This window comes from Micromys minutus (assembly GCF_963924665.1).
Source record: "Micromys minutus genome assembly, chromosome: 3".
Classification (NCBI taxonomy): Eukaryota; Metazoa; Chordata; class Mammalia; order Rodentia; family Muridae; genus Micromys; species Micromys minutus.
The window spans coordinates 95,802,464-95,826,593 of NC_137972.1; the positions used below are offsets into that span (position 1 = coordinate 95,802,464).

At 38.8% G+C, this 24,130-nt stretch overlaps 1 protein-coding gene across 2 annotated transcripts in view; it reads right to left on the reverse strand.

Moving 5' to 3' along the window:
* Window positions 1–24,130, reverse strand: part of NRXN1 (neurexin 1) — a 1,029,777-nt gene that overhangs the window by 493,869 nt on the left and 511,778 nt on the right. For both annotated transcript variants that reach the window (XM_080913966.1, XM_080913965.1), the window contains 2 exons: window positions 19,254–19,427; window positions 12,952–13,071 (listed from right to left, as the gene is read on the reverse strand). In XM_080913966.1, the coding sequence (XP_080770092.1) occupies window positions 12,952–13,071; window positions 19,254–19,427 (294 nt within the window). The remainder of the gene's footprint in view (window positions 1–12,951; window positions 13,072–19,253; window positions 19,428–24,130) is intronic.

Below are 24,130 nucleotides of genomic sequence, written 5' to 3' on the forward strand. Positions count from 1 at the left end.
GAATGCTGTTCCCATGCTGTTCCTCATTTTCCTCCAACAGTGTCCTAGGCCAGAGGCAGAACTATCAAAGTCACATCCAAAGTGAGTATCGGCTGGAAAGACAGGAGTCTCTGCATCAAATCATAGCACTTCCTAGCACAGTAAGTCTGAGTTTGGGAGTATAGAGCATCCAGGCTAAGCAGATAAACCAGGTTCTCTAGCAGAGGTAATCTTTTCCTCACTAAACACCAAAATTATACACTAGAAAATTCCTTAACAACATGAAAAGGGAAAAACCTGACATCTAGGAAAAAAATCCATGCTAATGCTTTTATGGCTTCCTTTTAACATCAACCCAACTTGTACTACCGTAGACAAAGAGAAGAGTGGTCCAGAGCATGGAGAACGCTTCCCATCCTTCTCCACTCGATGGCATGGAAAACTTCTGCTCATCCAGTACAGCTGTGCAATAGTCTGGTGAGGCCGTGGGCTCTGTAAAGTTTCAGATGTGCTGATTCCTCTCTTTATAGACACACCCAGGGCACAGAGCTATAGGTGAGGGACTTAAAACAAGATATCAGACTCTGATTCACTCATGTTTTGCTAATTTCCATTTTGGAGAAATCTATACCTAATAGTCTTGTGAATATACATACAATGAAAAATTTCATGCTGTAATCTGTGGAGTTCTAACTCTTATGAGCATAAGGACAGGGGCACAGTTCTTTACCTTGGATATGAATTTTTTAGGTAGTTGTTGTAGTCATTAATAAAAAAAATTAGAAAGAAATCAACAGTAAGGATTCGCATAGTAGGGATCTGGTTATTCTTGCTCTGATGAATAATTACATATCCCCAGTTATCGTGTTTATTTTAATAATCAAAATGTTGTATCGGTGGTAATAGTAATTACATTTTTAATATAGCAGAACAAGTACACAGACATACTCCTTATACTGACAAGTGTTTCAATTTCAAACAAATTTGATGCAAATTCTTATGTAAAAGAAGCTATAAATAAGCATCTTTACAACAGGAAAGAAATAGCACATGCCTTTTCTCTTTGTCTCAAGATTAATTTAAATTTCCTGTCTGAAAAAAGGAAAACGTTCTATTGATCATTTTATTTTCTACTTTCATCCTTTATAAAGGACTAGGCAAAATCTTTAGCTGAAATATAGCTCCAGATTACTATGTGGTATGACTGAGCTGTCATGTGAACCTAGAAAGACCTCAAACATGGCTAAAAATAGGAATGAAGGCTGTGGAAACAGAAAGCACAAAGGGAAAGCAGGGATGCTTATTCTAGACCCTAGAGCTCTGCACAAAACTACATCCCCTTTCAAAATATATTCAAAACTGGGGGCCAGAGGAGCTCAAAAAATAGCCTGAACATCTCATACTGGGGTCTCAGATAATCTCAACATATAGAGGGCATATTATTTTAAAACATACAGTGCAAATAAGATGTTACCGGATATTCACTAAGAGGAAGGCAAGATGCCACTAAATCAGGGCTGCGTTTCTTTAGCAGGAGGCAAGGTTCCATAGAGACAGGGAATCCTTTAGGTAGCAAAGGAGGGTATTGTTAGAGATGTCACCTCTGTGAACAGCAGGTTTGAAAGTATTTCAGTTCGCCAATGTTTCTCTGTGATTAAAATTTGCCTACCCAACCTATCCAAACAACTTGAAACACCATTTTAAAGAATGAAGAAGGTAAGGATCAAGGGACAAGTATTTGGATTTGGCCATTCTCCTCACAGCCTGGTGAAAACTCCTTTGAGATGTAGGTTTTACAGTCACAGATACTGTGAGTGTGAACTTTCAAACACTCTCAACACTCTTCTCCAATTCAGGAGGCTGGAAACCAAAACAAAAGTTTATATATATATATATATATATATAATTTTTATTATAATTATTAAATATATAAAATTTATATATATATTAAAAGAATATATATATTCTGCCATTCCAAGAAAGTTATTTTTATTTTTGTCTATTTGACATTTTCCACATTAATTAGGTGATACCTGAAGAAATAATATCATCATATGAAATTCTATACTGTATTTGATCTTTATTGTTTGATACAGAAGATTGTGTAATATTTTTCTAGGAATATCATAATACCTCTGAAGAAAATGGGATTTGTTTCAAAATAGTATGTGTGTGTGTGTGTTTCATATATTATAAAACATATAAGCATATTCATTTTATATAGCTATACATATAAAAAGCTTATGTATATATACAAGTATATATATACATATTCAAATTATGTGTAAAACAGGCAAGATTGTCTTTACACCTCCATAAAAAATATTTTATTTACAATTGCTTAGAATAGTTTTTTAGCAAGTGAAGTCCGTTGTTCTATGGAAGCACATAGCTGAGGGGGTTGCACTAGGGTCTAATCTGCCGGACTTCACATTGTGGTGAGCACAGTTGATCTGGAGTCTCTGAGATGCTTGCCTTGTGCCCCGTGCAGGGTTGGAATGACGGGACTGGGGCCTGACAACACTGAAAGGTTCTATTGACATTGCAGACATTGGAACCACAGGTCAGGGACACCTGCTGGAATCTTAACATTTGGTTGCCTTCTTTTAATGTAGGTATACAAATCCATTTTCTTATCATTTATTTCTAATTATCTCAGTTTATATTAGTCCCTCCAATTCCCCGGAGCGTTCTGTCTTTGATGCCATTGCGCCCATTTTGACACACAAGTTAAGATGCACCTGGAAAGAGTGATCTTGTGGTAGTGATGCAAGTATTTATAACAATACTATTTTCAGCATAGTTAATGGAGAGAAAAATTAGTAAGACTTTTCAAAATTCCACCCATTCAACACTAAGTGAGCATATTGCTCTTCGATAACTGTGGCACGGGGGACATGCTTGGTAGATCCCAAAGGACACGTATAGACTGGAGCAGGACACTCAAATGATACACTGTTTGGAAACAAATTCAATTTTTCTACGGGGATTATGTTATTTCTCGAAAAACCTTACACTGCTATCAAATCTTAAGACTCAAACAATTAAGATCAAATAGACAGTATAGAATTTCATAATGATGAGATTATTCCTGCAGGTATCACCTAATTAATGTATGAAAAGCCAAGTGAATGAAAATAGGTTTCCTTATCTTCCAGAGCCATATGACACAGATGAGAATGCTTGCAGCTAACCATCAGACTGAACAGGACCCAGTTGAAGAAGCTGGAGAAAGGACTGAAGGAGCTGAAAGGTTCTGCAACTCCGTGGAAAAAACAAAATGATCAACTGACTAGACCCACCATAGCTTCCAGGGACTAAAACACCAACCAGTGAATTTGCATGGAAAGACCCACGGCCCCAGGAGCATATGTAGCAGAGGATAGAAGTATCTGGTATCCATGGGAGGAGAGGCCTTTGGTCCAGGGAAGGCTTTACCCAGAGGAGGGGAATGCCAAGGTGCTGAGGTGGAAGGACACCAGAGAAACTGAACTACAAACTGAAGACCTAGCTATTCCACTCCTGGGCATATACTCCTAAGATGCTCCAACATATAACAAGGACACATGCTCCACCATGCTCATAGCAGCCTTATTTATACAAGTCAGAACCTGGAAATAACCCAGATGTCCTTCAACAGAGGAATGGATACAGAAATTGTGGCACATTTAAACAATGGAGTACTACTCAGCTAATAGAAACAATGACTTTATGAAATTCCTAGGTAAATGGATGGAACTAGAAAATAACATCCTGAGTGAGGTAATCCAGTCTCAAAAGAATGCACATGGTAGGTATTCACTGTTCAGCAGATATTAGGCTAAAAGCTCAGAACACCCATGATACAACTCGCAGACCATAAGAAGCTCAAGAAGAAGGGAGACCAAAGTGTGGATGCTTTAGTCCTTCTTAGAAGAAGGAATAAAATATTCACAGAAGGTAGAGTGTGGGCGGGACTTGGAAGGAAGAGAGGAAGAGAATGGAAAGGAGGGGCAGGATCAGGTATGGGAGGAGATGGGGATGATATACAGAGGCTCAGGTATTTGAACATAGGTGTGTAGCAATAGGGAATGGGGTACTGGGGTAGCCACCGGATAGCTCCAGATGCCAAGAAAACAAGAGGATCCTGGGACCCAACAGGAATGAGATTAGCTGAAACGCCCAACAAAGGGGAGGGAGAACCTGTAGAGACCATGTCCAGAGGTTAATCAAAGCCCTGGTTGGGAGAAGGGGCCACCCACTCATTTCCATATTTTAACCCAGAATTGTCCTGTATAAAGGAAATAGGGCACCAAGTGTGGAGCAGAGATTGAAGAAAAGACCATCCAGAGACTGTCTCACTCGGGGTTCCATCCCATATACAGACACCAAACCCAGACACTATTGCAGATGCCAAGAAGTACTTGCTGAGAGGAACCTGATACAGCTGTCTCCTGAGAGGCTCTACCAGAGTCTGACAAATACAGAAGCAAATGCTTGCAGACAACCATCTGACTTAGCATGGGGACCCCAATGGAGGAGTTAGAGAAAGGACTGAAGGCAATGAAGGGGTTTGCCACCCCATAGGAAGAACAACAATATCAGCCAATGGCTCCAGCTGCATATATGGCAGAGGATGGCCATGTTGGGCATCAATGGGAGGAGAATCCCTTGGTCCTGAGAAGTCTTGAGGCCCCAGTGTAGGGGGATGCTAGGGCAGTGAGGTGGCAGTGGGTGGGTGAGAGGCGGCATCACAGAAGCAGGGGAAGAGGGGATGGGATAAGGGGTTTGCAGAGGGGAAGCTGGGTAAGGAGATAACATTTGAAATGTAAATAAATAAAATATTCAATTAAAAAAAGAATGAAAAGATGAAAGGAAATCTTAGTGAAAGCGACTGACAACTTTACCAAAAGGAATACAGAAACAAATGAGGAGAGAGTTTTCATGGTGACTGAGACCAAGAGTTCGGCTGGCACAGAGGAGCAACTTTCCCTGGCTTCACGTGGCCAGTGTTTGCAGGGATTCAGCCCCAGGGCTGTGATCTCTGCATGTCTGCCCACAGGTGGAGAATTTCAGAACTTAGAGTCACAGCTTCCACAGTGGCCTTTCCCACTGCGTCCCACTGATCGGGGTGAATTTCATGAGCTTAGTTTAAGGAGCCTTAGGTTTTATCTTTAGTACTTTAACAACACAGATGATGCTTCCAAGGTTTTGATTTCCAAAATTATTGCCACTGTTAATAAAACAGATATGTGTGACATTAAATCCAGTTTAATAACTCCTGTGATGTCTCTTCGGGCTAAGAGTAGATGGTTTTTCTCTAAAGTCTTCTGTTTTTAATTTAGGGAAATGGATTGCTTCCCCAGAATAGAGCCTAGAAGACCAGATCCAGAATGGAAGGCATCAAAATGAACCTTACAGCTTCAAGAACACTGTTTCGTTCAAATTTTACCAAAGTGTCTACGTAAACTTGAATCCTTGGTACAGTCACCATCAAGTTAGGAATTGAAGCAACTATCAAGAACTGGTGGCAAATAGATATGCCAGACACTCAAGCCATCATAGTTAGAGAAATTTTTAAAAACCTGCTTTAACCAGCAGAGTATACAGTATCAACAGTGTTCTGAGACACAGAGACCCAAAACTACCTACAGGAAAATGTCCAAATATCCAAATACACAAAGAACAGCTCAAGTGAAGAAACCAAGAAAATACATTTTTTTATTTCCCATTGCTTATCCATCCCATCTGGTTTTCTCTTTAAAGGGTCATATGTTATGTATTTATAAGATGCATTCACACCTACTCGAACACAGTTTCCACTGTCTCCTGCAAATGCAGCCTCCTTGTTCACAACCCATTTTTTAAAAACATCTTTCTATATTTGCTGAATCCTTTTATGAAACTTGCTCCATTTAATACCATTTCAAGTAAGGAAAAGTCTCTGTCCCTTCCTTCCTTATCAAATTCTCGGAAGATTAAGTCATATTCACGGGTAATTTTCTAAGAGATGGGAACTTACATCATTAGAGTTATTAAGATCACACATGACATACGTCCTTGGGATCGCACCATTTTTATTCTAAGCTGCCACTGAATAAGCTACCACTGAGGTAAAGCAACACCACATCACAGATCCATAGACGAAGCTGGGATTTATCCCCCTTAAAGGGCTCTATACATTTGAATTGCTACAGCAGATCTCATTAAGAACATCAAATGCATTTCAGGGGAAAGGAAAAAGAATTGCCAGATGGGTGCATGTTTTCACAGCAGTATTTCGTCTCCTTAAGATGGAAATTATTCCTTAGTGCAAGCACAACATTTTTTTAGTTGTGACCCTGTTGTGGACTGTGCACATTACAGCAAATCTCTGTCTTCTTCCTTACAGAACTGAAAGGCCTTGGTCTTAACCATTAATCCTAAGGTAAGTTTTTACTGTGCAGATGCTGCAGATGCTATGCACTCTCTCATGCTTTTTTGGTACGTCTTCTAAAGATCTTCAGAGGTTATACCGTAGACTCTGACGTTATTTTATTTACCATCTTCTCCCTCACCTGGATGGTGACAGTCTGTACCTTTGTGAGTACAAAAAGCCTCTTTTATCTCTTGCTATACTGTTTATCTTTCTCATGCTTGGACATCTTCCCAACACACCAACTACACTTCAGCAGATTGCAGAAACACTGCCATTTCCAATCAGTCTACCAGAGGAGGGGTGGGATGTACGACTTGCTTTTTTCAAATTAAATTCAAAACAAACTCATTAATGTGCTTATCATTTATTATACCCATTACACTAAAACTATAATTCAAGCAAAATAAATTTTGGAAATATTTTGCTTGATTTCTTGATCAAATTTTCAATTATTGTTTCTGAAGGGCTGTCACACACACACACACACACACACACACACAGAGAGAGAGAGAGAGAGAGAGAGAGAGAGAGAGAGAGAGAGAGAGAGAGAGATCACAGAAAATTCCCATCTTTCTTTCATGAGCAGTATCCTTTTATGCTAGAATGGTAATAAATGACAGCCTGCCTTTGCCAGCTCGGTCTGAGGGTTTACCTGTGTTTAGAAGGGGTAATAGAACAGCTGAGCCTGTGACCATGTCTCACACACATTAGAGCTTAGAACTAAGATCTACCAAGAAGCGTGAGAAGAGCATCAGAATCTTCATGGTGTCATTCCGTTGACAGTACCTTCCTTAGAAATTTGGATATTTGAAAATGTATAAAGTGTTGAAATTGCTTAGATACCTTGGAGAAGACAATGGGTTAAATATATTCTTTGATTAGATATCACATGCCAAAAAGTTATTTAACCTTCCCACTCCTGTATATTATTACTGTAAAATAAATGAAAATAAGATAGTTTGATTATTCAATGCCTGAGGTTCATAAAACACAAGCAAGAAGACATTGTAGTTTATCATAACTGGGTTTCAACATGAAAAGACCTTGCCACGAGCTACAGGATACTTTGTATTTCTTATGCAATGAAAGGTATATTCATGAGAACACGAAATGTAAAGCACCTCGGCCTTAGCCAGGACTCACTTCCAAACACAGGGAGCACTCCTTAAAGAGGACCTCCTAACACTGAAACTAGTTCTATTTTATTGCACACTCCTTTAAACTATTAACTTAACTCGATAACCAGAAATATTTAAATAATATACTTTCTGCACACAATTCCTCAAATAGCAGGTGAATATTAAGTTATTACTTATATTCAATTAGCTGAACACAAGACTCTGAAAACACATCACTGATGATAATTTGTTCATAGGGGCAATCTTTTTTAATTATATAGGAAATAAAATTCATTTTAAAATTAAAAATAAACCAAAAGCCTACTTAAAGAAACATAGTATGAAAATATTCAACATGGTATTCTAACTTGAACTGTACAGCTGGACTGTACAGTTTTGAATCTCTAAGACAAGGTGCCTTTGAAATTAAAGCCACTGTTATCTCTTAAGTTAACCAAGTGACTGGCAAACTTGGTGCAACCTTGGAGGCCTGGAATCGATGAAATTTGGTACCATTACTATGAAAATGCAAAGGTAAAAGTCCATCCCACACTTACATAAAATTTATAAGAAACAGTGCTAGTTAGAGCCAGAAGTATCCATCAAGTCAGAAAAAAAATAGAAAATAATAATAGGAAAATACATGGGTAAAGAAAACTTCAAAAGTGGGGTTTCTGTTACCATACTGGCATATATGTGTGTGTGTGTGTGTGTGTGTGTGTGTGTGTGTGTGTGTGTGTGTGAAAAACACAGCTGCTATGTACTGCAAGGAACTAAACCGAGTTACTAGTTCAACAATATTTTAACCTATGACTTTAGAATTTTTCTGTGTTCTTGTTTCTTCTTATATATACACGTCGGTTTTTTACTTTGACATGAACAGCACTGTAGTACCTTAAATTTTACTTCAAGACAAGACTGACCCTGCTCCCCACAGTTATTTTAGTTAGTTAAGGCGCTGTCAGTACATATTGCTGTTGACTTGCTTTAAATAGCTTAAGGGCACCACTTAGAAATGCATGTATGACTAAAGGTTAATGAGACTCAGCACATCCACAATGAGAATCTGACAGTGGACATAGCTAATTGAGAGATAGCATTCAGTCTTCAACAACAGAAAACCATCTCTCTTACTAGACATTGGATTTGAACTGGGAGAGGCATGCTGTTTAGAGCCAAACATTTCTCTGTGTGTTAGGACTCACCTCTGTTAGTTCAGATCTAGATGCTCAGACAGTAGATATCGCTTTTTTTTTCCAAACAACGAATGGAAACATGAAACAAAACTTGTGATATTTCCAAATGTAAAATGTAAAAACACTGAGTCATAATGTATTTTAGCCTTGTTTGGGCGAATATTTATAATTCAAAAATGAAAGGATACACTGATTCCTCTCCAAAAGATGTTCCCTTGGTAAAGTTTAGAATTTTGAAAATAGATTTTTTTTAATAGTCAACCTCATACCGTCTTAAATCATAGCACAAAAGCAGTGTGGTGTACTAGTTCTGTATGGAAAAAGACATGCTTGAAGCTGAACTATAATTTGGCACACCATACTTCCACACTAATGTAATGTGACCATATTATTATGTTTGCTATTTTCCATATGATCGAAGCCATAATCATCTTCTCCAACTTGACTTTAAATTAGCTAATATAGTCAGATTCTAATGTGCGCCACCACTGAAATAAAAAAAAAAGTAACACTGTTTTCATGACAGTGAGCATGCATACACACATGAATAGGCGCACTATAGATGTTTTATAATGAATAGAAACTCCTAATACAGACTTACAACATAGTGAACACCTGGGAATTAGTTTACAAGAAAGTTTACAGCCATCTGCTACTTAAAATAACGTGAGGTTAGTACAATTCACCATTTCAGTCACACCTCAAACAAGGAAATGGTGATGTCCAGTCAGGATGACAAGTGCATTTCCATGGCCTGACACAGTTTAAACAGATACCAAATACAAAACCACATTTCTTCAAGCCAAGAAAGAGAGATGGGTGCGTTTCAGGGGATGGAAACATCCAGCAGGAATTGCAATCAGCATGTGCAGTGGTGAGAAACTTGGGAGTATGGGGTGGGGGTGCCACAGGAAGTGAACTGACAGAAACACTCCAGAGGGACAGTGCTCTGCAATATCTGAGTGTGGGAGTGAGGACAAGAGTTAGCCCTGGGGATTATTAACTCCGGACTAATGAGGCCACTGAAGACACACGAGAAATCTCTTTGTATGCTTCAAGTACTCAGTTGCTCTTGTTCTAGTAAGTTCCTCTCATCACAAGTTACCTACACTGTGTAGTACTAACCTCAGATATATGATCCAAACTACAGGAGATTTTAAAATGTAAAATAGTGTTGTCCCCAGGAGAAAAATATATGTCATTTTGGAGAGATAAACCAAGCATAAAGTATATGGTGGAGAGCAGTTGCTAATACAATTCCTATAGGAACTCAGAGGAGTAAAGAAACCACTCTGACTGGAAGAATCAGGCAGGATGTGTTGGTGATGTTTAAACCAGGAAGAATAAAAGTAGAAAACAAAATGGATTGGAGAAAGGAGGAAGAAGGAAGGGGAATTGGGCAGCGATGAAATCATTACTATAACAAGCCAAAATAATGATGATTCAAGAACCTGCAATTAGATCCTGTCTTGAAGAGTAGAATGCATAACCCAGTCCCTCCCCCTTCCCAACAGCCTACAATTGTTTTCTTAATGAGTACATCTCTAGGATGGCAATTCTCCAAGGATAAAAGGGTTTATAGAAACCCACATAACTTTGAAAATAGCCTCTGGCATCACTTTACAAAGATGCCTGTGTTTTTGAAAGATTCTTTTCAATTCAATTAATTAGTATGATTTATCCAAGATCTAACTTGCAAGTTATAAAGTATTCCCATCATCCCACTGGTAATTATGTCTCCAGGCTAATATAAATAAAATTGTCTAGTTACTCAAACCTACTCTGTAAACCATCTCAGATATATGACACTTAGAAGTTCTTCTGGGGGCAGGGCTTCCTGTTTCCACATGGTATGGTTTATATATATATATATATATGAAAATATTTATTTCCATTTTCCTTTTGGAGGATTATAGTCACAGAATTTCTGGATCCGTCACTGTGATAGGAATCAAACAGGAGTAAGAAATGCCCTCCACGGCTCTAGGTTTCTTGTTTGCTTGTTTGATTTTTAATTGTAAACTTAACCTCAATGGAGGAAAAGGTGTTTGTTAAAATCACATCACTACTATTTGTGTTTCCTATAAAAACAAACAAACAAAGGAAGAAAACAACAACAACAACAAAAGAACCCCACCGAGACGGGAGATATGATAAACATAAGAGGGAGGAAAATGTGTCAAGACGCTTAGTTTTTATCTTTTACTTGAAGGCTTTCAAATAATTACTACTGTTTTATGTATATTATATCTGTCTTAACATAAGACATATCTGTAAATAGTAATGTTTATCTACAAATCCTCATTACAGGAGAACACCAATGTTCAAACCATGGGAACGCTTTGCCTTTCTCTTTTCCTGGTATGAGGGAATTAGTTTATCAGCGTGCATGTATTTGGAAAACTCTCAAACATAATTCAATGCTGATTCTCACATGAGGCACCTCTGCGGATATATCTATTGAACGCCATTTACCCATTTACAAGAAAGTAACAATTGGCCTCATCACGGCCATCCCCACTTCTGTGACCCATGAGCCGAATTTAAATAGTTACTGTAAGAACTAATTTGAAGACAGGCTGATACTTAAGGTCAGTTGTGGATGTTCCTTAGGAAAAGCCTAAGGAACACATATTCAACTGGTGTATGGAAATCAGAGTCTCACACAACCAAATGGCAACTGTTTTGTAAAACATGGGAAATGACTTAGCCGAGTTTGGCAGAGAATGTTCTTTAGCAAAATGAAAAATATTTTCATACCAAAAAGCCCTCTCTACTAACACATGTAGGCATACATCTGTCAAAATTGAATTCAGGATTGAAATTTTGCAAGAATAAAATCATAACTAATTCTCGGTCTTCTGGTTGTCCTTGAAAGAAGGTTTACATCATTTTTGAAGAGGAGCAAATACAGGAAATCACTGGCTTACAGATCAACACACGTTGTTATTCAAGCATTTGTGAGAGTTCTTTACAATTGTCTTTGCTTTTTGTATGTGTAAATGTGCACTGACTCTTTATATGACGTTATTTCTATAACTCATAAAAGATTGTTCTTAAGAGTCATTTGATTTACCGATATAAGGTATATGTAAATGGATGATCTTTTCAATGTATCTGTACTGCTTCTAGCTACTATATACTAGGGAAGATGATCCTATAAAACCAGGGGTCAGATAGCTCTGCATTCATGGTGCTTTGACCATGAAAGATCTTTTAAAATAATTCTTTCTGTTATTTAATATTTTCATTGTATTTAGTCATATATGCCCCTCACTACTATTGTACTATATTTGTAGTTTGCAACCATTTTGTTCCATAATTGCTTTTAGTTTGATCCTACCTTTGATATTATAATTCACATATTTTCTGTCAAAGAAGAAGAAACCCAAAACCAAAAACAAACAAAAGACCCAAAGCCTAAGCTATCTTTAAATAGAAAAAACAGCTCTGGTCCCTTCTCCATACCCCAAATCCACCATCACATCCCTCTCCGAATTCTGCTAGAACTTGGCATCTGTGCTGTATCGCTGACAACAGAAGGCATGGAGGCAAATGCCAAACACGAGGCTTCACTGTGGATACCCGCAATATATAGTCAAAGATGTCTTCATCATTTCCATGAAGTCCTATCATGCAAGGCCTGTGTGACGGTTCAGTAACCAGAATTCTCCTGTTGGCCAGCTAATTCTGCCTTAAAATGTCTGTACTCTGAGGCAGATCCCTGGAGAGGGTTGTGATGGAATGTGAGGTCCGCTTTTCCTGCTATGCAAATACTGTGAGATTAAAGTGGGGAATTCAAGTAGATAAAAGACAAGAAGGAAGTCTTGAATAACGATGATTAAACAGTGTTTTTAAGGTGAATGGGGGAGATGGGCTTATTTAAGGAGATGCGAAAAGATAGAAAAACAAAATTTCTGAGCAGGGTTCTCAACATGTGATCTGGTCAACCTAAAAAGTACATCGTACAAAGCAATATGAAGTTTCAAAACTATGCCAAGAATCCCATGTATAAAACATTAACAATGTTCTTTCAAATGAGATTAGCTATAAGGAACTAACAAAAGAGAATTACGACACTTGAAAATTGACCGCATCTTTTAAAAAAAAAAAATCAGCCCCGAAGTTGTGTGAAAACAGCTGAGGGCCACGTTTCTAAGAGTCCAAATCCAGGACATTTAAGAGGTTATGTCTTTATGCATTGTCAGAAGGCTGTGTCCCGATACACGGCAAGCATCTATGTACTTGGACAGTTACTCACGGTCATTGCAGAGTGGCCCACTGAAGGAAGTCATACTGCAGTCGCAGGTAAAGCCGTCCCATTGTTGCAGGCACACGCCTTGATTTGAGCATGAATCCTCTTGGCAGGTTGTGCTGGGCCCTGTAAAACATCCCAAAAGACACGTAGGTTCCTTGGGTTCTTGTTTTTGTTTGTGTGTTTGTTTTTAAATCCAGAATTTTCTTAACATGAGTTAGATCACATATAGTAGTTGCCAACACCTTAAATTACATGTTCAAGCTAGTTTTGAAAGTACACACATCTGGACTAGGATCTGAAAAGTTTAACAAGAAGGCCTTCTTAAGCTTCAAATAAAAGAAAAATACATCATAATTGTAACTAAGCCAACAGATAGTTAAAGGAAGTAGATAGTCTCTGATAGGGTCATGGTGGTCGCAGGTAATCGCATTCTATCATTAATGATTGGTCTTTAAAAATGAATGGATCTCCTTATCTTCTTCTTATCAATGAATAGAGATGCCATGAGAAATGGAAATTGTAGGATCATGGAATTGAGATAAAGATTGGTAAAAAAAAAATAATCTAACAAACTTATGGAAAAATGCCCTGTGAGATCCAGCCGCTTCCACGCATACACTGTGGCTGAGGTCATGATCCCTCGGCGCTCTGGGTAGGTCTGTTGGCAAGTATCAGTTCACATGCTTGACGATATCATGCAGGTAACATAAAATGAATGACAACGTAAGTGGCATGCCCCTGTCCAACACACATGGAAAAGGAGTGCTATTCTGTCTCTAAAGAATTTTAACTAAACATTGAAAAACAAGGACCAGAAAAGTGTAATCAGAGCACTTAAGGCAGTAACTGTACGAACATGTCCAAGACTGAAAGCCTTTATGCAAGCTATGCTATAAAATGGGGCTTCGTGCACAATGTCCAAGAAGGAGAACATTGAATCTGAACCCAAATAACAGTTACTAAAAATATTTAAAACATGTTATTTTAGGGTTTCCACTCTGAATGGTGGGGTTTCAGTCTTGTTTTATACACACAGGGCTATCTACCTTGCAAGTCAGCTTTCATCAATGCAACTTTGTCAGCAAAATTAAAAAAAAAAGCAAAATATATTTAATGTTAGTAAGCAGTATGGAAATGGGGCAAACAGAATGTTTAGATTCAAAAAGGCATGCTGCTATAAAGGGGAAATGCTATATATAGCAAACAAATTAATATCAACAGCCATAAATCTTAAGAGAAGCCAAAAAATGAGAAAGCAGTGTAATTTTTAGAAGCTTACACTACATGTGGGTATATACATATCATGATTGATCTAGCCAATGACTTGATGAGGGACAACTTAAAGGGCTCTGGGACCCCTACTTTTCCAAATTCATAGCGATGGATGGATTCCGTAAGCGACTTGCTTATTGGAACATGCACTACACTGTGTCATGTGTACACACACTGCAGATTGTGGTCCTTACAGAGAAAGGACTTCTTTGTGGGCTTCTCTTTCTCAATCTGTGAAAACTTTCATTGAGGACTCTGACTAAAGACAGGGATGTATTAATGGCCTTAACTCTGCTCTGTTTTGATGGCAGAACAACAGAATTCACCAGTGCCATTTGAAGGGGGTGAAGGAAGTCATTAAGATGGCAGAACACCCTCCCATATAGTTCTCTTTAGAGAACATTCTTCCCAAAGGGTTCCAGGTTATCCAGCTAATTTTCTCTCTTAAGAGGGTGAGTGGATGTGATTTATAGATTCTAGAGTGTTCCTATCATTGTGTATACCTTCTTAAATGGTTTTAGGTTTAATAAACCTCAATGTAAATAATCATTACAGAGAACACCAGGAGAAAGGATTTGTAAAAAAGTATAAGGGAACACAAGCACATAATTCATTTAAAAGGTATAAAAAATAATGTATTTTAAATAATAACAATTACGTATTTTATAAATAAAACATGAAAACAACTCTCAAACAATAGTGATGGCTCATAAGACCAGTAAATAGATATTTTTCTGTAATTAGTCTTTATATTAAATCATGTTTTTATCAAATGAAATTTAACATGTATCATACAAACATATGTATGCTATGATTTTTCTCAGTAAAGGCATAGTTCACAGGAAATTACAAAAGTAATCCTAAACAATATGTACTTTTAGAAATACACGACCCTAATTATGTAATAAAATTTAGTGTCACCCAATAATAATTAAAACATTAACATTGTTATAAGTAGCAAAAATAATCTCCCAGGAAAACTAAATATGTGATTGTTTCAATTTAAGTATGAACTAATAGCTTGTTCATGATGTGTTGTGCTTCAAATATATTTGAATGGTCTACAGATAAATAGCCCACAGTGTCAGAGACTAAAAACAGTATGTGTCTGTTTAAAGAAATATAAATTTCTTAAAACAATCATCATTGGCTATTTCTTTGCCAGATTAGAATCAGGTATAGGGCAGTCTTCTGTTACGGAGAACTTGTTTTATCAAGTAGTTATTTACTTTTCAACTGCCTTAAGAACAAGAAGCATAGGATTGAGAAGTTAAGGTGTCACTCAGGATGATATTTTCTAGTTCCACTCATTTGTCTGAAAAACTCAGGATATCCTCGTTCTTAATAGCTGAGCAGTATTCCATTGTGTGAATGAACCATTTTTTCTGTATCCATTCCTCTGTCGTGGGAGATCTGAGTTGTTTCCAGCTTCTGGCTATCACAAATAAGGCTGCTAAAAATGTAGTGGAACATGGGAATCTGTGGCATGGTTGGGCATTTTGTGGGTATATTCCCCAGAGTGGTTTTGCTGGATCTTCAGGTAGATATATTTCCAATTTTCTGAGTTACCTCCAAAAGGACATGTGCACTATGTACTAATAAGTGGATATTAGCCAAAAAAAAAAACCAAAAAAGTACAGATTCCCCAAGATACAATCCACAGAACTTAAAAGAGTTAATAAGCTGAAGGGCCCAAGTGACGATGCCTCAGTCCCACGTGGAAGGGAGAAAAAAGCAACCACAAAGGGGGGAAGGGACCTGGGAGGGAAAGGCGATGAGGGGTGGGAGTAGAAGGGAACATCATCCCTTATTGGGTGAGGGAGAGCGACTGGAGTCCTAAGGGCCAGCAGAAAGAATTGAAACAGCAACCCCAGGAAGGAGAAGGTTGGAAGGACGCTTCCAAATGTACCAGAAACCTGGGAAGAGAGACAATCTCAGGACTCAAATGGGGGGCTAGATAAAATGCCCTACAGTGGGAAGATGGAACTTGTAGAGCCCACTCTGAACAGGGCATCAAGTGAGGAATGAGGTTGCTATCCCACCATGAAAACTCTGACCCATAATTGTTCCCGTCTGAAAGAACTGCATGGATGGAAATGGAAAAGAGCCTGAGAAAAGGAAGGTCCAGCAACAGGTCCAATGTGAGATATAGCTCAAGGGGAGGTCCCAAGGCCTGACACTATTACTGAGGTTGTGAAGTGCTCACAGAAAAGAACCTATCATGACTGCCCTCCAAAAAACCAACAAGCAGCTGAAAGAGTCAGATGCAGATAGTTTTACCCAATTGATGAACAGAAGCGACTGACCCTGTAGTTGCATTAGGAAAAAGCTGGAAAAAGCTGAGAAGGAGGGAAACCCTGTAGATGGACTAGCAGTCTCAATTAACCTGGACTACCAGGGTCTCTCAGACACTGGACCACCAACCAGCCAGCATGCACCAGCTGATAGGAGGTCCTAAACACATATACAGCAGAGGACTGCCGGGTCTGGGTTCAGTCAGAGAAGATGCACCTAACCCTCAAGAGAATGAAGGTCCCAGGAAGTTCAGAGGTCTGGTTAAGTGGGTGCGGTGGGGACTTCCTCATGGAAACAGGGGGATGGGGAGAAGATATGGGATGTGAAACAGTTGGAGGGTGGACCTGGAGGAAAATTAAATATGGAGTGTAAAACAAATAAATAAACAACTAAATAAATAAATAAATAAAAACCACTTAAGTGGAAACAGAAAAATGAAGGTGCCCTTTCTCTATTAATGCAGAAGTTAGATAAGAGAACTGTCTTTGAAAAAGATAATACTTTGGTTATGTCTAATTTAATTGCTAATTCTAAAACCACGTGAATCTCATCAATTACACCTATGACAAGTTTATTCAAAATTATCCTTTAAATAGAAATGGTCAAATTAATTTTGGAATGAAGTCATCAGGGAAAGATTATATCAGGAAGATGGAATGTGATAACCTTCCTGTAGTAAAGGAAAACATGAGAAGAGATGGGAGAAAAAGGCCAAGAGATATTTAAAGCTTCCTCTCTACATGGGCAGACTATTCCAAAACTACCACAATGAGTTTAAATATTTAGAAGCTAATTTAAGGCCATTGAAGAGACACCTATAATTAAGTATCCTAAACAAATTACCTACTAAATTAGGTTGGAAACAACAGCAAGTGTTACTACTGTAAACATTTGGTAAGCAATCTTGCTCCGGTTAACCTTCCGGTGAGGGTAGAGGGTGAGTGTGCAGGGTGAGTGTGCAGGGTGACTGTATAGAGTGAGTGTGTAGGGTGAGGGTGTACGGTGGGTGTGTAGGGTGGGTGTGTAGGGTGGGTGTGTAGGGTAGGTGTGTAGGGTGGGTTGTAGGGTGAATGTGTAGGGTGGGTGTGTAGGGTGAGTGTGTAGGGTGAGTGTGTAGGGTGAGGGTGTAGGGTGAGGGTGTAGGGTGGCTGTGTAGGGTTGGTGTGTAGGGTGGGTGTGTAGGGTGAGGATGTAGGGTGAGGATGTAGGGTGGGTGTGTAGGGTGAGTGTGTAGGGAGAGGGTGTAGGGTGGGTGTGTAGGGTGGGTGTGTAGGGTGAGTGTGTAGGGAGAGGGTGTAGGGTGCCTGTGTAGGGTGGGTGTATAGGGTGAATGTGTAGGATGAGTGTGTAGGGTGAGTGTGTAGGGTGAGTGTGTAGGGTGAGGTCCTTTATACTTGTCTCTTTCAGACAGCACTTGCCATAGAAACTGAGGAAAGGCTTCCTTTTGAGAAGTAGTATCCAAAAACTGTAAGAACTTTCACTTAAAAGATGAATCAACAAAGAACCTTGTCTCACTTGTTAGACCATTTCTAAGTAACAAAAATATATCTCACTTTCTTTTCTTCTCCCATTAGGAATACTTTGTTTTTAGTTTTTGGGGGGTTTTGGTTTGTTTGTTTTTTTTTAATTGTGCTTCTTAAACAATATGAGAAACAAATGACATAGTCTTTGTTTTTCAAGTAGTATGTCAGAACTTTAAATAAGTAAATAAATATGATGGTGACATTAAATAATTTTTAAAACACATGTCCACTAATACTCACACTCCCTTTTATCATTTCCACAGCTTGAACTAAAGTTATCTTTTGAGAGAAATAGATGCTTAGGAGAGAGGGGGTGTTGATTTCAAATTTAAAAGTTCTATAGACTTAGGTAACTGCTAAATATAATGATGTTATTTTGGCTAAGCAGAGGTGATTCACAATCTCCTTAAGAAGACAGCGCACATGTGGTTCTTCCTTCTCACACGTGGCAGCATTCCCGATAAATCCAGATTTTCAAAATGGATCAAGCCATATTAGACATTAAAGGAGAAATATCAATGCACTCAGAACCATATGATTCCTGATCCTGTGACTGAACTGCACTATGGGAGGAGAATTGGCTCAAAAATGTTTAAGTGTTGAAGTTAAAATTATGTAAATGAAAGCAGCAATCAAAACATAACTGTCTGACTTTATCTGGTAGAAAGCATCAAAGAAATGTAAGGGAGCTGAGGGCATGTCTGAAGCACTCTACAGCAGCCCTGGATAATATTAAAAACCTATTTTTGGTAAAACAGATAATATGTTGCTTACTATCAGATACATAACAAATCAAACAGTGATGTGAGGCTGGATATCTGAGCCCTATTTATATTTTTTATTCCAATGGATGTAAAGTTTTCAAAATGGGTTAAAATACATTATAATTATTGGAATAAATACTTTCTATTCTAAATGGGTATCTGACACTGTAACTACAGCATCACAGAGCTGGCTCATGTGTTAGTTATCTGCAAGATGAAATTACCAGGTCTATCATTATAGCTCCTGCTTACATTGGACCTTTGTATTTTCTTGCAAATAATCCAGAAAATTGAAGACATACAGAATAACATATTTAAAACATGAATAAGGATTTCAAAGCGTAAGTGAAAACGCTGCAGCTAGCAGGAGCTTTGCTGGCTGGGGAGGAGGGTTGTTTTAATGAAACTTGTAGTTTGGTGGCGTTTTGCGGTATGAAAACAGATATAGTACCTTCGCATCCTCTCTCAATTTGTCCATTGCAGAAAAGAGCATCAGAGATGAGATCTGGAAGCCTGCCATTCAAGTCCACAGATGCCAGGCAACCTTGAAAGCCTTCTTTGGCGTGGACCAGTTTCGGTAAGGATTTGTATGTTTCTTTAGCCACTCCTCCAATATACAAGTCACCTGTGGAAAAATCGATTTAATTATTACAAAAGTATCTCAGCATCAACTTTGACCACCCAGTGTGATGAGGATAACAAAAGAGATGGTGTTTAATTTATATTAAATTAACAAGGTGAATATATGGCCTACTTTATACTTTTCTGAAAAGTACAAAATACTGTAACATTTGACTAATGTATTAGCAGCTGACATTTTTCTAGATGCTACTAGCAGAAGCACTGTATGGATTCACTGAGGTGCCACCAAATGGAAAGAGTGTACCCGAGGCCATGCAGATACATGCACAACATCCAACCCCGGTATTTAGTAACACCATATTCTGAGGCAGTTTCTTGACTTATCAGAAAGTCCATTTCAATGCCCAGAACAACAAACTCTACCCTGTGTGTTGCTTTGAGGGACAAAACGTGACATTTAGGGATCCCTGCTGAGGTGAAAGTACCTGATCAACAAAGTAGAGGGCATTATAAAATAAAACTTTTCCTCGAGGCCTGTTGTCTTCCAGTCTTTTCTTAATTCAGTACCAGAATCTGCAAGGCTTTATCTGGCTAATGTCACATTCTGTGCTATCATTTTGTTTTGTTGCCTTTTGTTTGCAAATTTTTAAAAGATTAATGCAGAGTTACATAATCTTCTCCATTTGATTTCCACCTTTCATCCTATTGTGTGAATCCTGCTCCCTTCTGAAGTCATGGCTCTTTTCTTTAGTTGCTATTGTTAGGTGTGTGTGTGTGTGTGTGTGTGTGTGTGTGTGTGTGTGTGTGTGTGTGTGTGTGTGCGTGTGCGTGCGTGTGTGTGTGTGTGTGTGTGCATGCAGGCACATGTACACACAGACACACATTCCCCCAACTATATGTATCTAATCATATATGTATATATATTATTGCTCATTCTTTTAATGTTACTTGTTATGTATGTAATTTCAGGGCCAAAGTATGTACTGGATCAATCAGGGCCTCATCACTTGGACAAACTATTTCTCTTACTCGTAGCTTCTTCAGCTGTCAATAGTTGTTATGGGTAACACTTGTCTGATTTCTGCCTTCCCTATCGGTATGTCTACTGTATGTATACTGTACTTCTCATCTTCTGTAAGCAGCCATGTCATTGAGATTTCATAGAATTGGCATCCTTGTCATTTTAGCAGACACAGTCTCACAGCAGCTTCCCTGGGTTTTTGGCTCTAATACCACCTCTTTGTCAGTGTTGCCGGAATCTTATGTAAAGAATCTGTGTTATACAAGTATCACGTGGGGCGAGGCAGCCTTTAATCGTTTGTTCTTTGTACTTTGACCAGTTGTAGTTTTTTGTCTTTGAATATCTTCTTCACTGATTCAATTCTTTTATAGTCTAACTTATGTAATTCTTCACATGTTTCTGTGCTAAGTTAAAAACAACACCACTTTTAACTCTGTGTTACTTTGGAATTTTTAAAGGCGTTATTAATGTGTGTCCCTGATTCTCTGGTAGTCTCAAATGGAAGCATCTGCTTAGCTTTGCTCTCTAAGCTCCTAGGTTTACATTTCTTCAGCTTCCCTAGAAGTGTTGGAATTCTGGTTTTATCCCATCTGCAGAGTATTCATGACGATGTAATTAATGACTTCAATACACAGCATAAGGAGGATGGCCTCAGAATTCTGAAATCTTTGGCTGCAGACTGTAAGTTCTGCTGAAATACCTCTGCCAGCGACTTCTCTAACTTTTCTATCCATGAAATGGCTCTTTTACCTTAAACCGCCTAACAGGACACTCAGTATAATTTTACTAGTATTAAAACGTGTGCATTCATAATGCTCATCTAGGATGCTGTGCTGTCTTTATGAGATTGAGAGCAGGAACTGGTATTCACAGTGTTTCTTGGAATATAGTAATGAAATCATTGGCCTTCAAGCCAGACAGTGTAGGTTCTCTACCAGTGTTCACAAGCAATCATGAGCTAAGACACTAGGTTGTAAGGAGAATAAAATAAAGCCCTACATCTGATACTCTGAATTGTGTTCGTTGAAAATGAGAGTATGTAGCTTTATCAATATTACAAGAACCGAAGACCTGCCCTCTTGCTCTTCCAGAGAAAGCTGTTTTACAAGCCTGTACAACTGACATCATCTGTGAAGAAAGTATTGAATGTGTTTCTCCCCATCTCCTAAATGACACTGGATAAGTAAGTCATCATCCTTGATATGATATTTAAGGACAGCACAGGATTCATTATACAGATTAAAGCCTGTAATATCATTTGATTATTTTCTACCTCATTTCCATTTTCTCTTTTGTCTTTTCCCTCACTTCAGTTTCAAGCTGTAGGATTTTAGATACTGAAGAAAGGACATGAGTCATAAATCAAAGGCATAAAATTAGCTTCCTGCACTTGACTTTTCAAACCTAGATTCTTCTAGGACTGCAAAGAATATATAGACATTTACATAAGGAACGTAAACCTTTCTTACAACACCACTGGGCAAGAGGAAATTACAGAAGCATCATCCTGAAAGTGTAGGGATTGGTGAATATCGGAAGGAGGGCATTGCTTTCTAATTTAAAAGCCAAGCCCTGCTGGGTATCAACACTGTAGGTAGATTGGAGGATGTTTCCTCAGAAGAACCCAAAAGCAGAAGTAGGATTCTTATGGGAGAACACTTTCATGATAGATTTAGCTGTCTGGAAATTTATACTGCTTCATAGATGTCCCATTCTCTACCATGTTGTGGGGGCAGTGGAACAGTTTCCAGATGTCCCAGCAATAGCAGGCCAAGTCTGACATGGGCGCGCCCCATCACAAGAATAGAAAAGCTAGACAGCAATTGAGTGGGCACTGGGGTGGGGACTGTAAGAATCTGTGACCAGTGCTCGGCTTTCTCTTTTATCTCTCTACTTTCCAAAAGTTTAGTGCTGTGGGACTTTCTGATAGTCAACACTCCAAAACAGACATTACTCAGGAGAAGGAAAACAGAATTTTTCAAGCTTTCATTTTCATTAACTTAAAGAAACACACCTCAAAATAGCAATTAAGCAAAACAGGGGGGGGGGGGGACTTTTTTTCTGGACCACTGGAGGATACTGGCTGAGGTATCTAACTTAACGTACCTGACATCAGTTTAATATCAATAGACACACGTGTTCCCTACACTCATTCACTTTGCTAATTTCTTAGCCGTGCTTTAATTCTCATTCGGGACCAAACACAAGGTATTCGACACCAGTGAGAGACTGGTGGAGGATGACAGCGCTGCCTTTAACGGTTTAGATCTAGGACTTGGGACGGAAAACCATGGCCGTAATGCTGTACATCGCTAAGCTTCTCTCAGAATATAACGTCATGGAAGCTGCCTGAGCCAGGAGGACAGCCGGGGAATGTACTGCACACTCTATAGGTTGACATTATGCATGGAAATAAAAAGTCAAGGGAAATAAAATGGTAAAGGGTTGCAGAAAGTGACTCTAAAGAAGGCACACTTCTGTTGCTTTCTGTTTTCTTCCATGAATAGTCCCTAGGTAGCTTTTTTGCCTGATTGCTTGTGGAAGAGAAGTAGGAATTTTCCTTCTGTCCCACGAAAGGGCAGAGGACGTCACAGTGCAGGACTGGCATGAACCTTACATTCCAAGGTGGGTGGGTCAGTATTTAGAGCCCGGGGAGCAGCGCCCACTTTCCTGACTGAAGCTGCACTTGGCTTCTCACAGTTAGTACTGACTTTATAAACTTCTCATATCTAGACAGTGGTCCTGAGGTTCCCTGGTGGGCTTCTGTAGAACGAGAACAAAGGAAATGCTTAAGTGGGCTCAGCCCCGTGTACATTACCACCTCATCAAAGATGCAGCATTTCCTTTTGATCCTTGGTGAGATGGAAGGGAAATGACCATTAGCACTAATGGGTCCTTGCAGGTAAAAGTCTTGGGCTTACAAAGGAGGGTACGCTTCTTAATGACCTTCTTCTGCATGAACAGGGTCTGGATGGACGTCTCTTCAAAGCCAAGTCTCCTAAGTGGTCACTTGTTGCTGGCACCATTCCCACCACCCCACAAGAACGACTGGGTGTTAGCACCCCTGTCCTTTAAGGGCGCTATATACAGAAAAAAAAGTAGAGTTGGGACATTTTCAGCAAATATTGTGGCAAACAAGAATCAGGTAGCCAAGCAGCAATATAGGGATGGGGTAAGACTCTTAAAGAAATCCCGCTAGTGTCCCAGTATTAAGAATCGTAATCACAGAAGCACTAAGTAGCTCTCAGTGCCCTCTGAAGATAACCAGTCAGTGACTAGTCTCTTACATCTGGGCACGAGTGAGTAAGGAAAAATTGTAGCAAGCTTTGTAGTTAGAGAATCTCCGAATCTGTAAATCACTGGTACCAACAGTGTTTCTAGAGGGATGGGGAATGGGATTGGTGGAAAGGTGATCACACCCAAAATGTAAATACAGAGAATATACAATAAAAATTATTTAATAAATAAATAAATAAATACATAAATAAATAAATAAATAGAAAGAACCAGTGTAAACTCACTAAACTGCATTACTTCTTTGGCAGTAAGATGGTCTCTCTGTAGAGTAGAATGAATGATACCTACTTTAGGAACACTGAGGATAACAGAGGACATTTCAATGTATTTAGTATACAACATGCAAGGTACAAGGTGTATGCCTCATTCCATGCCAATGGCACTGAAATTCAGACAAGAGCCAAATTTGTTTCTGTAGAGGTACAAGT